At 47.1% G+C, this 12,512-nt stretch overlaps 1 protein-coding gene across 3 annotated transcripts in view; it reads left to right on the top strand.

The window, feature by feature from the left end:
- The window catches only part of IFIH1 (interferon induced with helicase C domain 1), a 104,022-nt gene that overhangs the window by 70,606 nt on the left and 20,904 nt on the right, over positions 1 to 12,512 (top strand). For all 3 annotated transcript variants that reach the window (XM_068245674.1, XM_068245673.1, XM_068245672.1), the window contains 4 exons: positions 617 to 873; positions 4,453 to 4,602; positions 8,046 to 8,207; positions 11,077 to 11,267. In XM_068245674.1, the coding sequence (XP_068101775.1) occupies positions 617 to 873; positions 4,453 to 4,602; positions 8,046 to 8,207; positions 11,077 to 11,267 (760 nt within the window). The remainder of the gene's footprint in view (positions 1 to 616; positions 874 to 4,452; positions 4,603 to 8,045; positions 8,208 to 11,076; positions 11,268 to 12,512) is intronic.

The following is a 12,512-nucleotide window of genomic DNA, read 5'->3' as shown; positions in this document are numbered from 1 at the left end:
GCTAGATCCGCCTTCATGGTGGTAGTGTCTGCTTTGATCCCTGTGATGTCCTTCTCATGGGCCTCGATCACGGTGGTAGCATTGTCAAGCCTTTCCTCAACGTCCTCCACTCGAGATCCCAGCCTGCTAAGCTCACGGGTAAAGTGTGCTGCTAGCTTGTTGATGGCAGAGTCGAGCTCTCGATGGAGTTCACGCTGCAGCAGGGACTTGATCTTATGGAGCAGGGTAGCATCTCTATCAGGTGCTTCAGCTTGGGAGGTTTGAGAGGCAGACTCATCTCCGGAGTCATATGTGGCAGATTTGGAGTTACGCGACTTTCGCGCTCCCGTGCTGGTAGCGCCCGCCATCTTGGTCTGGCTTCGGATCCGCTGAGGGAGCTCCTGGGGTGCTTCTTCCTCAATTTCCTCCAAGTGTCTGTGGGGCATTGCGTGCCTGGGGTGTTTAGTCGTCTGGGTATGTTAAAGAAATTAGAAAAGATTGCCTCTGGAGGTGCTTAATCTGGACCTATGCAGCGTGGCAGTGCAGAGCTAGCTCAGACAGCGTCCATCCGTCAGGCCAGCTCGCCACCTACTGTTATTATTTTTAAACACAAAATGATATTCTGTTTCATCTTCAGATCACAAGGAAAACCTGACTCATCTGGCTGCTAAAGAGGAGTATGAGAACGAGAAGCTTGCGAAACTGAGAAAGACAATAATGGAGGAATTCACCAGGAATGATAAAGCCAGAGGCATCATCTTCACCAAGACCCGACAGAGCGCTGCTGCCCTGTGCCAATGGATCAATGACAATGAGAAGTTCAAGGAAGTGGACATCCGGGCACATTACCTGATCGGGGCAGGGAACAACAGTGAATTCACCGCAATGACCCAGGTATGGGGCATAGACAGACGCTACTGAGATGTGGTGGCTATCATTATCAGACGGTAACTGCCTTTTAAAGTGTACTCAAGGTGATATCAGAGTAACCAAACAGCTCGGGGCGACCCAAACCACTAGGAATGTATAGGGGGATAAAAGAGACCGAAAAGCCCTCCTACTAATAAGCATTGCTTGGTGAAATTTGCCTTATTAAACTGAAGGAAATTTGCAATAATTCAGCTAAAAGTGAACATTTGTGGTTACCCACAGTGCAACGCTACTGAATATGCAAATTATCTCTTTTCGGCCCTGTAAGCATCCAGAACCGCTGGTGTATAGCAAGCCTATAGCTTAAAATATTACACAGCCACACCAACCCAAACAGGTAGACTGTTTTGGGCTTTTGGCCCTCACCAAGGTTATATGTGACAATAAGATAAACAAGTGTATGTACAGTACAAAACATATTAATGGCTACAGGACTGCCTAGCGCAGAATGGCGACGGGTCCGCGGCTCTGTTGTTCTTCTGCGACGCATAAATGCATCATCTCGTGAGGAACAAGATTTGATGGGAGCTCGCACGAGCCAGCCAATGATCGGCGCTGGCAGGCTGTTTTTTTAGTAATTATTATTTAGTATTTATATAGCACTGACATCTTTCGCAGCGCTGTAAGAGTATAGTCTTAACTTAATAGTCCCTCGGATGGGCTCACAATCTACCGTATATACCCGAGTATAAGCCGACCCGAGTATAAGCCGACCCCCCAACTTATACCGTAAAAAACAGGGAAAAATTATTGACCCGAGTATAAGCCGAGTTATATCCAGTATAGGTAGCCATGTGTAGATGTCTGCGGTATAGGTAGCCAGCCATAGGTGCTCCAGTATAGGTGGCCAGGTGTAGATGTCTGCAGTATAGGTAGCCAGCCATTGGTGCTCTAGTATAGGTGGCCAGGTGTAGATGTCTGCAGTATAGGTAGCCAGCCATAGGTGCTCCAGTATAGGTGGCCAGGTGTAGATGTCTGCAGTATAGGTAGCCAGCCATTGGTGCTCTAGTATAGGTGGCCAGGAGTAGATGTAGGCAGTATAGGTAGCCAGCCATAGGTGCTCTAGTATAAGTAACCAGGTGTAGATGTCTGCTGTATAGGTAGCCAGCCATAGGTAAGGTGTAGATGTCTGAAGTATAGGTAGCCACCCATAGGTGATCTAACATAGGTGGCCAGGTGTAGATGTCTGCAGTATAGGTAGCCAGCCATAGGTGATCTAACATAGGTGGCCAGGTGTAGATGTCTCTAATATAGGTAGTCAGCCATAGGTGTGCCCCTTATCCCATAGGCAGTGTGCCCCCCTCCTCCCCTTGCAGGCTGAAAGATTAGATAGAAGGAGAGGGGATCAGCGTGACTCAGCTGCGGGCCGACTCTTCCCTCTTGTCTGGTCCCCTCTCCATGCCTGAAATAAGAGCAGCAGCAGCGGCGGCAGCTGGGTGTCTCACCTTCCGGGCGGCTCCAGGCAAAGATCAACTGTCTCCGGGCTCCTCCATGTACATCGTGGCTAACAGGAAGTAGTAATCACACTACTTCCTGTTAGCCGCAATGTACATGGAGGAGCCCGGAGACATTTGATCTTTGCCTGGAGCCGCCCGGAAGGTGAGACACCCAGCTGCCGCCGCGCCGCCGCTGCTTCTGCTCTTATTTCGGGCATGGAGAAGGGACCCGACAAGAGGGAAGAGTCGGCCCGTGGCTGAGTCACGCTGTTCCGCTAATCCCCTCTCCTATCTAATCTTTCAGCCTGCGAGAAAGGGAGTAGGGGAGGGAGGAAGAGGGGTGCGCATTGCCTGCGGGGGAAGTGGGGGCGAACTGCCTGCGGGGGAGGTATGCCTGGCCACCTATACTCTCTCGAGGATAAGCCGAGACCCCCACTTTGGGACCACTTTTTGGGTCCCAAAACTCGGCTTATACTCGAGTATATACGGTAATCCCTACCATAGGCATATGTCTACGTATGTATAGTGTAGTGTTTGGGAGTAGGCAAATTAACTTATCTGAGTGTTTTGTTTTTGCTTGTTTTTTTTTACAAAATCTCCTTTTTTTCATTAATAAAGTAAAAAGTAAATAAGAGCAGCAATCAAATGCCCCCCCCCCCCAAAAAAAGCTCTATTTGTGGGAAGAAAAGGAAGTAAAATTCATTTGGGTGCTAAGTTGTATGACCAAGCGATAAATCGTTAAAGTTGTGAAGTGCCAAATTGTAAAAAATGGCCTGGTCACTAGGGGGATGTAAACCTCTGGGGCTCAAGAGGTTAATAACCAGGTCATTTTAATTGCTTTATTTTGCTGCCTGAAAGAGTTCATTTCTAGGCATGGAAGTGACATCTTCTGACATCTTCTACCTTGTTGGAAATATAGTAAACACCACTGCCACTGATAAGCAAATAACAGCCATAAAATATTTCCTGGCAGAATACAACTTCTGAGGACAGGGCAGATATAAGATACATTACTATCAACCTCTTTCTAACACTGGGACACTTAAAGAAAACCTGTACTGAAAAAAAGTTCCCCTGGGGGGTACTCACCTCTGGTGGGGGAAGCCTCTGGACCCTATCGAGGCTTCCTCCGTCCTCCTGTGTCCCACGGCGGTCTCGCTGCAGCTCCCAGAACGCACAGGCGACAAATCCGACAGCCTGTGCAATATTTACCTTTTCGGGCTCCAGCGGGGACGCTGTTGCGGCTCCTCTGACGGAGATAGGCGAAAATAGCCGACCTCTGTCGGGTCCGCTCTACTGCGCAGGCGCAGGAGACTTGCGCCTGCGCAGTAGAGCGGCCCGACAGAGATCGTCTATTTTTACCTATCTCCGTGGGAAGAGCGGATACTGCGCCTGCACTGGAGCCAAAAGGTAATTTTTGCGCTGCGGGGGATTAGTTTGCGCAGCAATTAGCACTTATCCAGGATCGCCACGTGAAGGCCCCCCCCAGGATACCCACTTGGTGTTTGATGCACACACCCTTTTTGCAATACGTTTTCGGGGGGGGGGGGGGGGGGGGGCGCCCCGCACTTCTTAACTCCCCCCCCCAGGGGGGGGGCGGCTGTAGAGTCTCTGAGCAGTGAAGTGCTTGGAGCTCTGTTGGCCCCCCTTTTCCTGGGATCCTGGAGGGGCCTCCTTGTGGCGATCCTGGATAAGTGCTAAATGCTGCGCGAACTAATCCTCCGCAGGGCAAAAATTTTGCGGTGAGTTAGTTGGCAAAACCCTGCATATCCTGGCATGCGAAAGCGAATGGAGATTTGCTTGAACAGTGTCTCATGAATAAGCTAATAAGGCCTTATCTGCAAAGCCAGGTATATAAGGGTAAAAAAACAAACAAACAAAAACACTTGGTGTTTGATGCACACACCCTTTTTGCAATACTCACAAAAAGTATAAGTCCGGCCTTGATTGAAGCTACTATCTGCGAATGCCTCAAGGTTCTCGTCCTTTGTCTAGAATTGTTTAGTCAGTTGTTGTTAACAGGTTCAGTATACAGTAAATACTGGTGAGAAAAAATTGTGTAAACATGCAGGAACATTTTTTTAATGCCATTATTTTCTCCTTTTAGAATGAACAGAAGAAAGTCATTGATAAATTTAAAAATGGAGATCTAAATCTCCTTGTTGCGACTAGCGTAGCTGAAGAAGGCCTTGATATCCCAGAATGCAACATTGTTATCATCTATGGTCGGATAACCAATGAAATTGCTATGGTGCAGGTATGTAATGCTACACTCTTGTATTTTTCCTTTTGTTTGCGAAGTTATAAGAGTACAGCATAAAGCCTACCTTTTTTTTTCAAGCAGTGGCAAGATATAATGGTTAAAGAGTACCTGAGACCAAATAATTCTCAGGTTTTATACTTACCTGGGGCCCCCTTGCGGCCACTTGGTCCCTCCCTGAATGCCGGGCCGCTCCAGTCCCGTGGTGGATGGTCCAGTACTCTGGCCGAGTCGCGTTTATATGAGGTAAGTATAAAACCTGAGACTTATTTAATCTCAGGTACATTTTAAGGGCTCTGACACAGGAGACCAGGGTTCAGATCTAGTCTCTTCATGTTCAGTAAGCCAGCACCTATTCAGTAAGGAGTCCTGGGGCAAGACTCCCTAAAACTGCTACTGCCTACTGAGCACGCCCAAGTGGCTGGCGCTCTAGCGCTTTGAGTCCCCAGGGGTAAAGCGCAATATAAATATTAATTTGTTTTGTCTTATAAATGGGTACTTATTATAATTATGCTTTTATATAGCCCTGATGGTGTTTCTAGAGCTCTCTACAGAGCACATTTACCAATTCACATCGCTAACTGTTCCTCAGAGGGGCTTACTATGAGGCTACATACCCATTTCAGCTGGATCTCAAACACCCAGCGGGAGCAGAGAGTGCAGTGTCTGCTCCAATGGTTTGTTATGGTCCCGTTGTCCAGAGTCGGCACTACAATAAGGGCATATATACAGAAATGTCTCTCAGTGCAAGAATTGATATAACACAGTATCAATATTGCAACGTGTTCTAGGCCAATTTGTGGAGAACAGCAGGATTGTTGGAGAATCGTTAGAAAAAGTTTATACACTTGGCACTGTTGCAAAACTGTGTAGTTTATTGAAATCCTTTATCACAAGTGGTAAAACGTGTGAGATAGAATGTGTAGGGCATACCGTGTTCCATAAAAGTCGTACTCATGCATTCTAAACCATGTCCAAATATCAGAGTAAGTGCAATGCACCATGCCCACCAACAGGCTCAATGTGGATCATATGAAATAACAGTAAAGTTACTGAAACAGCAGTGGTTTCCATCCCTCAATCAGCGCCCAATTTGAAATGATTGACTCTCAAGGACGCCAGTCATTTCAAATGGGGCGCTGAGTGGTAGGGTAAAGCCACTTCTGTATCTGTAAGTTTACTGTTATTTCATATGATCCACGTTGAGCCCGTTGGCGGGCATGGTGCATTGCACTTACCCTGACATTTGGACATGGTTTAGGATGCATGATTATAATGAGGCATACAGTTTAACATTATGTTTACATGCATAGTAACGAGGGGGCTGTTTCCTTTTTACCATGAGTGGTACTGTAATCACTTGGTGTGTATACATAGAGTGGTAAAACAAAAGAAGAAACCGAGAGCCCAAAATAGTGCAATATGTTTGTATTTCACAGTGGTATTATGTAAGTCATAATAGGTACAGTATATCCACAAACATGGGTTACCAACAGGTAACCACTCAAACAGACAGCAGGTGGGGAGAATTATAACCTGACCCCACTCAGGTTTAAGAAGTCGCTCTCTGTAGATAGGAAAAATGGTGATAACTCTCCTCCACCAAGGGTGGACTAGACTCGATATAGAGGTTTGAACAAAGGCGCCAAAATAAAATGTCTAAAAACAGTTTAAAAAGGGGGAAGTTGGTAGACGTAACTCCCTCGCGGAAAAACAGACAAAAGATTAGTTATTTGTTGATTAGTTATTTTTTATCAAAAAATAACATTTATTTGTAGCTCCAATTTGCAACGCATTTCGCGGGCAAGATCCCGCTTCATCAGGCAATCAATGGAGAACACTAGACATTGTCTGGACCGCAGCCGAGTGCCCTTGAGGGAGGTAAGTCCACCAACTTCCCCCTTTTAAACTGTTTTTAGAAGTTTTTACTCTATTTTGGCACCTCTGTTCAAAACTCTATATCCATCTATAGAGTGGTACACAAGCTGTTATGTTGTATGTATGCACTGTTCGGAAGAACAAAATCCTGTGTTGCTCCGAAACAGTTGACAACCTTATGGTGTTTTACCACATGAATTGAAGAATAACATCAATTTGATCATTTAGAAGCCGGTGTGTTAACCAAGCCTTCCGGCTGCATGATTTATACAGGATGCGGCTTTGCATCCATAGTTATGCACCCAACTGACATGGTAAGGTGTGCCACTCCTCACCCTCCCACATCTATGTTCTCCAGAAAAGAGTCTAGCAGTGGGTGCGGCCACAAAGAGAAGCTTGATGGCCGTTTCATGTGATGACCTCGAAGGAAGCGCTGGCCAGTACAAAGGGGACATCAGCCTTCTCTTTGTGCCAGCACCCACTAGACTCTCTACTAGAGCATGCTATGCCCTACTCATTGCATCACACATGTTGGACCACTTGTGATGGAGGTTTTCAATAAATGTCATAGCTTTGCAACAGTGCCAGGTGTATAAACTTTTCCTTATGAGTCTCTTATGCAAATTTTGTTTGAAAACATATGCAGCTTGAAAATGGGCCAATCATGTCCCGCCTAGATTTAATTGAATTGGTCCTGCATTGTCGGAATTATTTGCATCTCATCATCCCTATTGAGAATCTGCTATGTCCCCCTGTGGTATCAATGGTGGTACTTTTAACAGTATTGTATACTTTCTAACTCTAGGGGTAGACTTCCAACAAATCCTCTGCTTGGCCACCTTATGGCAGCTAAGCCACGGATTGGCCAGGATGCATCAGAAATCGGTGGTTTTACTGTAAATGAGGTGTCAACTCAAAGTCTTTATCTTACATGTATGAGTACACAGATATTTAACATTTTTCAATTTTTGGTGATAGTAGTCCTGTGAGGTTTGCTGTGGCCTATTTTGGATACCCAGCTCGGAAGAGGGAATCTTCTGGTTCCTGGACAGGCTTCCCCCATCCTCCTCTGCCAGATCCATCCAACATTTAGACCCCTGAAGCCTGGTGGTCACACGGCGTCTGCTCAGTTGCAGGGACCTGCTTGGGCTCCAGCGAAAGTGAGCACGATCTGGTCTGTGCTACTGTGCACTAACAAACGGCTTGCACATGCTCAGTAGCACGGACTGGATCTGGCTTGGCTCTTTTCACCAGTGGGTCTGTGGTTCTGCGAATGCTGGAAAGCGATTTTTTTTAGGGTGGACTTAGCGCTGGAACAGGCCATTGTAGAAGGATGGGGGACGCCTCTCCAGGATCCAGAGGCGAGTACCCTGTAAGGGAACTTTTTGTCAAGACAGGTACGCTTTAACAAGCTTTCTCAGCAAATTGATTAGCAGCTGGTGACTTTGATAGCTCATGTTCTTTTTCCGTCTGAGGTGAACAGAGATTTGCAGTTCAACGACATTTTGTTGCTCACCACTAATCCTGAATAATCTTTTCTTTGCCTCCTTTGTCATTACCAGGCACGTGGGCGGGCCAGAGCAGAGAACAGCAAGCTTGTAGTGGTGGCCTCTAATTCATCAGGTGCGGCTGAACGTCACAGTGTTAATCAATTCAGGGAAGACCTGATGCATAAAGCTATCCAGAAAGTGCAGCAGATGGCCCCTAAAGATTTTGCAGCAAAGGTAACTTGGTCATGGTTTTTCTTGTAAAAGTACAGCTTTTCATGTGGTCCTTTACGTGGGGAGGTGGGGGGGGGGGGGGTTAGGGGGCTTAGGGGCAGCAATTATCTCTATTGTTTCCTCCCTGTCATCCAAATTAGATGTGGATAACTGGGACTAACTATATACGGTATGTTTTTCCTGCATCCTAATGGCAGCAGAACTCCAAACTGCGTACCATTGCTAAGGCTGCAAAGAACAATCTGAGATTACTACCTGTTTTGGAAGTTCCTAACTTGCTGCAGATTAAAATTATAAGCAACATGGTACAGAAGAATATACAGTAGTACATTATTCAGGATACCCAGTTCTATTTTCATGTTCCTGGTTTCAGCATCAGAAAACTTGATTATATCTATGTATTGCTGTATATTGATATGTAACCCTGCCCTCCCAGTTATGTTTAGCCTAGGCTATTTAGTTATGCAGCCTTCTCCTCCCAGTGCACTCTGGGAGACCAAGTGTTTTGTCTGTTCATTTCGGAACAGACAACAACATTCTGCAGTGATGCACCCTGCCAGCAGTAAAGATGATGCCACCTGTGATAAATTTAAAGAGAATCTGTACTGTAAAATTCTTACAATAAAAAGCATACCATTCTATTCATTATGTTCTCCTGTGCCCCTCTGTGCTGTTTCTGCCTCTCCCTGCTGCAATCCTGGCTTGTAATTGCCATTTGTATGCAGTGTTAACAAACAAAAGACATAGCAAGTGATAGGCTGAGAATAGCTCAGTGTGTGAGTCATACAGAGTGTGCAGGGGGCCTGGAGAGGGTGTGTATAGCTTCTATCCAATCACAAGCAGCACATCACATTCCAGCCTGACTGCCTGAGCCCGACAGACCCGACAGAGGAGAGAAAATTAGATCATATAACAGAGATAACACAGCCACTGTGCACCTAGGAAAGGCTGCAGTAAGACAGAGCACATTAGAACAGCTATAGGAACTTATAGGATAGAAGAAATAAGGCTCAATATTTTGTTACAGAGACTCTTTAAAGGGGTTCTGTGGGGATTTTTTTTAAAACAAAAACTGACAGTTACCTGGCCCCCCTGCAGCTGTCATGTGCCCGTGCCTTCCTGTGCGATCCTTCGTCCCCCCCCCCCCCCCCGATCACCGTCTAATTATTCGTCTAACTAGACGGATACAACTGCACTTGCACGGCTGTGGCCACGCGCATCCTCGCTCCCGCTCGTGTTTTCAGAAGTTTCCTGCACTGTAAGCTCCCAAAACGCGTGCGGGAGCTAGGATGCGCGCAGCCACGGAGGCGCAGTTGTATTCGTCTAGTTAGACGAATAATTAGACAGTGACCGGCGGCGGGGAACGGAGGATCATAGAGGACAGCGCGGGCACATGACAGCTGCAGGTAAGTGTCAGTTTTTGTTTGAAACAAAACCCCACAGAACCCCTTTAAGAATGTTAATCAGGAATAAGGAAAGCTTTTACAATACATAAGACTAAATAATTTCTAAAGTAATATTGTGTGTATAGTAAGTAATTTTATTCATTAACCCTCCTGGTGGTATGAAAAATGCCGCCAGGAGGCAGCGCGGCAGTTTTTTTTTTTGTTTTTTTTTTTTTTAAAGGGAATGTCCAAGCAAAATAAAAAAATGAGTTTCACTTACCTGGGGCTTCTACCAGCCCCCTGCAGCCATCCTGTGCCCTCGTAGTCACTCACTGCTGCTCCAGTCCCCCGCCACCAGCTAGTTCTGCTTCTACCAGCCCCATGCAGCCATCCTGTGCCCTCGTAGTCACTCACTGCTGCTCCAGTCCCCCGCTGGCAGCTTGCCGACCTCGGAGGTCGGCGGGTCGCATTGCGTACATTTTCACGCATTCCCGCTAGTGCAGGAACATTAACAAATACATTTTTACGCATTACTGATTCAATGTGTAAATTTTTACGCATTGAACCAGTAATGCGTAAAAATGTATGTGTTAATGATTTCCTGGAGGGCTTCCCCCGTCGCCATGGCGACGGGGCGGGATGACGTCAGCGACGTCAGCGACGTCATTGGGAGTCCCGATCCACTCCTCGGCGCTGCCTGGCACTGATTGGCCAGGCAGCGTACGGGGTCTGGGGGGGGGCCCGCGCGCCGCAACGTATAGCGGCGATCGGGCGTGGGGCGGCGGCGATCAGTGTGCTGGCGCAGCTAGCAAAGTGCTAGCTGCGTCCAGCAAAAAAAAAATTAAGAAAATCGGCCCAGCAGGGCCGGAGAAAACCTCCTGCGCGGCTTATCCCGAACTACGTTCGGGGTTACCGCCAGGAAGGTTAAAGTGCACCAGAGCTCCTGTAAATAAAACGTTTTATATATACCTGGGGCTTCCTCCAGCCCCATAAGCTCAGATAACTCCCACGCCGCCGTCCTTCACTGTCTGCAGCGCCGGTATGGGGTCCCGTCACTTCAGACAGTCGGGTCCAGTCTGACGTAAGAGAAGTGTGCTCTTTGCGTATCTCTTCAGCAGCCACTGGAGAGATACGTAGAGGGCGCACTTCTCCTGCATAGACTGGCTCCGACTGGCTGAAGCTACGGGGTCCGGTACCGGATCTGCAGACAGTGGATGGCGGCGGCATGGGAATGATCCGAGCTTATGGGGCTGGAGGAAGCCCCGGTACCGGAGCTGCAGACAGCGGAGGATGGCGGCGTGGGAGCGAGGAAGCCCCAGGTATGTATAAAACTTTTCATTACAGGAGCTCTGGTTTCCTTTAAGTTGTATTCAGAGAAGTTCATCTTTAAATTGTGAAAAGACTTTGTGCAGAAGTAACCTGCTGAATGTTTATGGTAATTGTTTAGTGTACGTTCCCTTTATGTACTGTGGTTTCATTGGATCTAGATTCGGGAGTTCCAGATTCAGAACCTCAATGAGCAAAAACAAAAGAAGATGAAGAAACTGCGCAAAGTGTATCAAGAGAACCCATCTATGGTGAACTTCCTGTGCAGGAAATGTCAGAAGAAGGTCTTCTCTGGCAGCAATATTCGTGTCATAGAAAACATGCACCATGTCATTGCAGACCCAAAATTCAAGTAAGGTTTATGTATTCTGCCATTACCTGTATTTCTTAAAGTGGAATTGTCAGCCATAAAATCAAATTCCATTTACCCACTGCTCTGTGCTTATTATGCAGTCTACAACCTGACCGTGCATTGCAAGCATTCCAATAAAATCATAAATGTTTCTGCTGTAATAAATCTTATCTCAGTCAGCCTGGTTCTATTTGGTAAATTGCCGGGGAGAAGGAAGCTGCTTATCCCCCCTCCCACATTCCTGTTGCTCACTGATTGGCTGAGGGCAGTTCAGTGTGACAAAAGGCTGAGGAAGGAAAAGCTGCTGAAATATGATCTATCTATGCTGTGCTCACATATGTTTACAAAGCAAGCTAGATATGACAGTGCAGTTTTTAGGAGCAAAACAAGAGTAAGGGAGGAAATGACATCAGGACATCTGTAAAAAAGGAAAATGCCTGAAACAGTTTTATCTTTATAGCATGAAGATTGCTATGATAATGTGCAGGGGAGTACTAATAGCCTCCCATCATAAGGGGGGAGCGAGGTGGAGGGGAGATTACATGGCTTAAGGTGGCACGCTTCTGTGCTCATAAACCTCATACTTTACCTGCTTCCGGTGCCTGGATAGGTCCTCTTCACTCTTCACTTTAGTGTAGCGGTCCTACATCCTTTCACTTTGCAGTCTTTTTGACCATCTCACTTCAGTTGCCCATTAGGTGTGCTCTTTTGCATACCACATTGTGATTGGATGATGCATGCTTGGCTTATACTAGATAAGACTGCTATGCTGCGGTTTGTGTTATGCTGTGTGGCGTGAACAAGAGCCAGGGAGGCTGGAAACAGCAAGCTGTTGCCACTCTAGCAGCATTTATTTCCGTTTTCCGTTCTCTAAGTGCAACTTCCTGTTTACACAGGAAGTTGCATGAAACACTTAGAGAACGGAAGTCCTCCAGCGAGGAGGAGGTAATGAGTCCTCCTGCAATCATTGGTGGTGTTCGTGGCAGCAGCGGCTGCTGCCACGAACACCACCAATGATTGCAGGAGGATCGCTGAGAGGAGAGCCCGAGGTGAGGGAGGGGGGGGATTTCCCCCCTCCCCACCGATCTGCCACACTCTTCTCTTATGCTGCGACCCCCCCTGCCCCCCAAAAGTCCCTGAGCGGGACCTAGGGGGGCCCGGGGCCCCCTCGCGACGGCAGGGGTCGCATCCCCTATTGTTACGCCAGTGCCTTGTAGGAAGTCCCATTGATACACGGGTGATTCC

Source organism: Hyperolius riggenbachi, chromosome 7, assembly GCF_040937935.1.
Source record: "Hyperolius riggenbachi isolate aHypRig1 chromosome 7, aHypRig1.pri, whole genome shotgun sequence".
In the NCBI taxonomy this organism is placed as follows: domain Eukaryota; kingdom Metazoa; phylum Chordata; class Amphibia; order Anura; family Hyperoliidae; genus Hyperolius; species Hyperolius riggenbachi.
The sequence above is the reverse complement of the archived record's forward strand: the minus strand, read 5'-3'. Positions and strand labels throughout refer to the sequence as shown.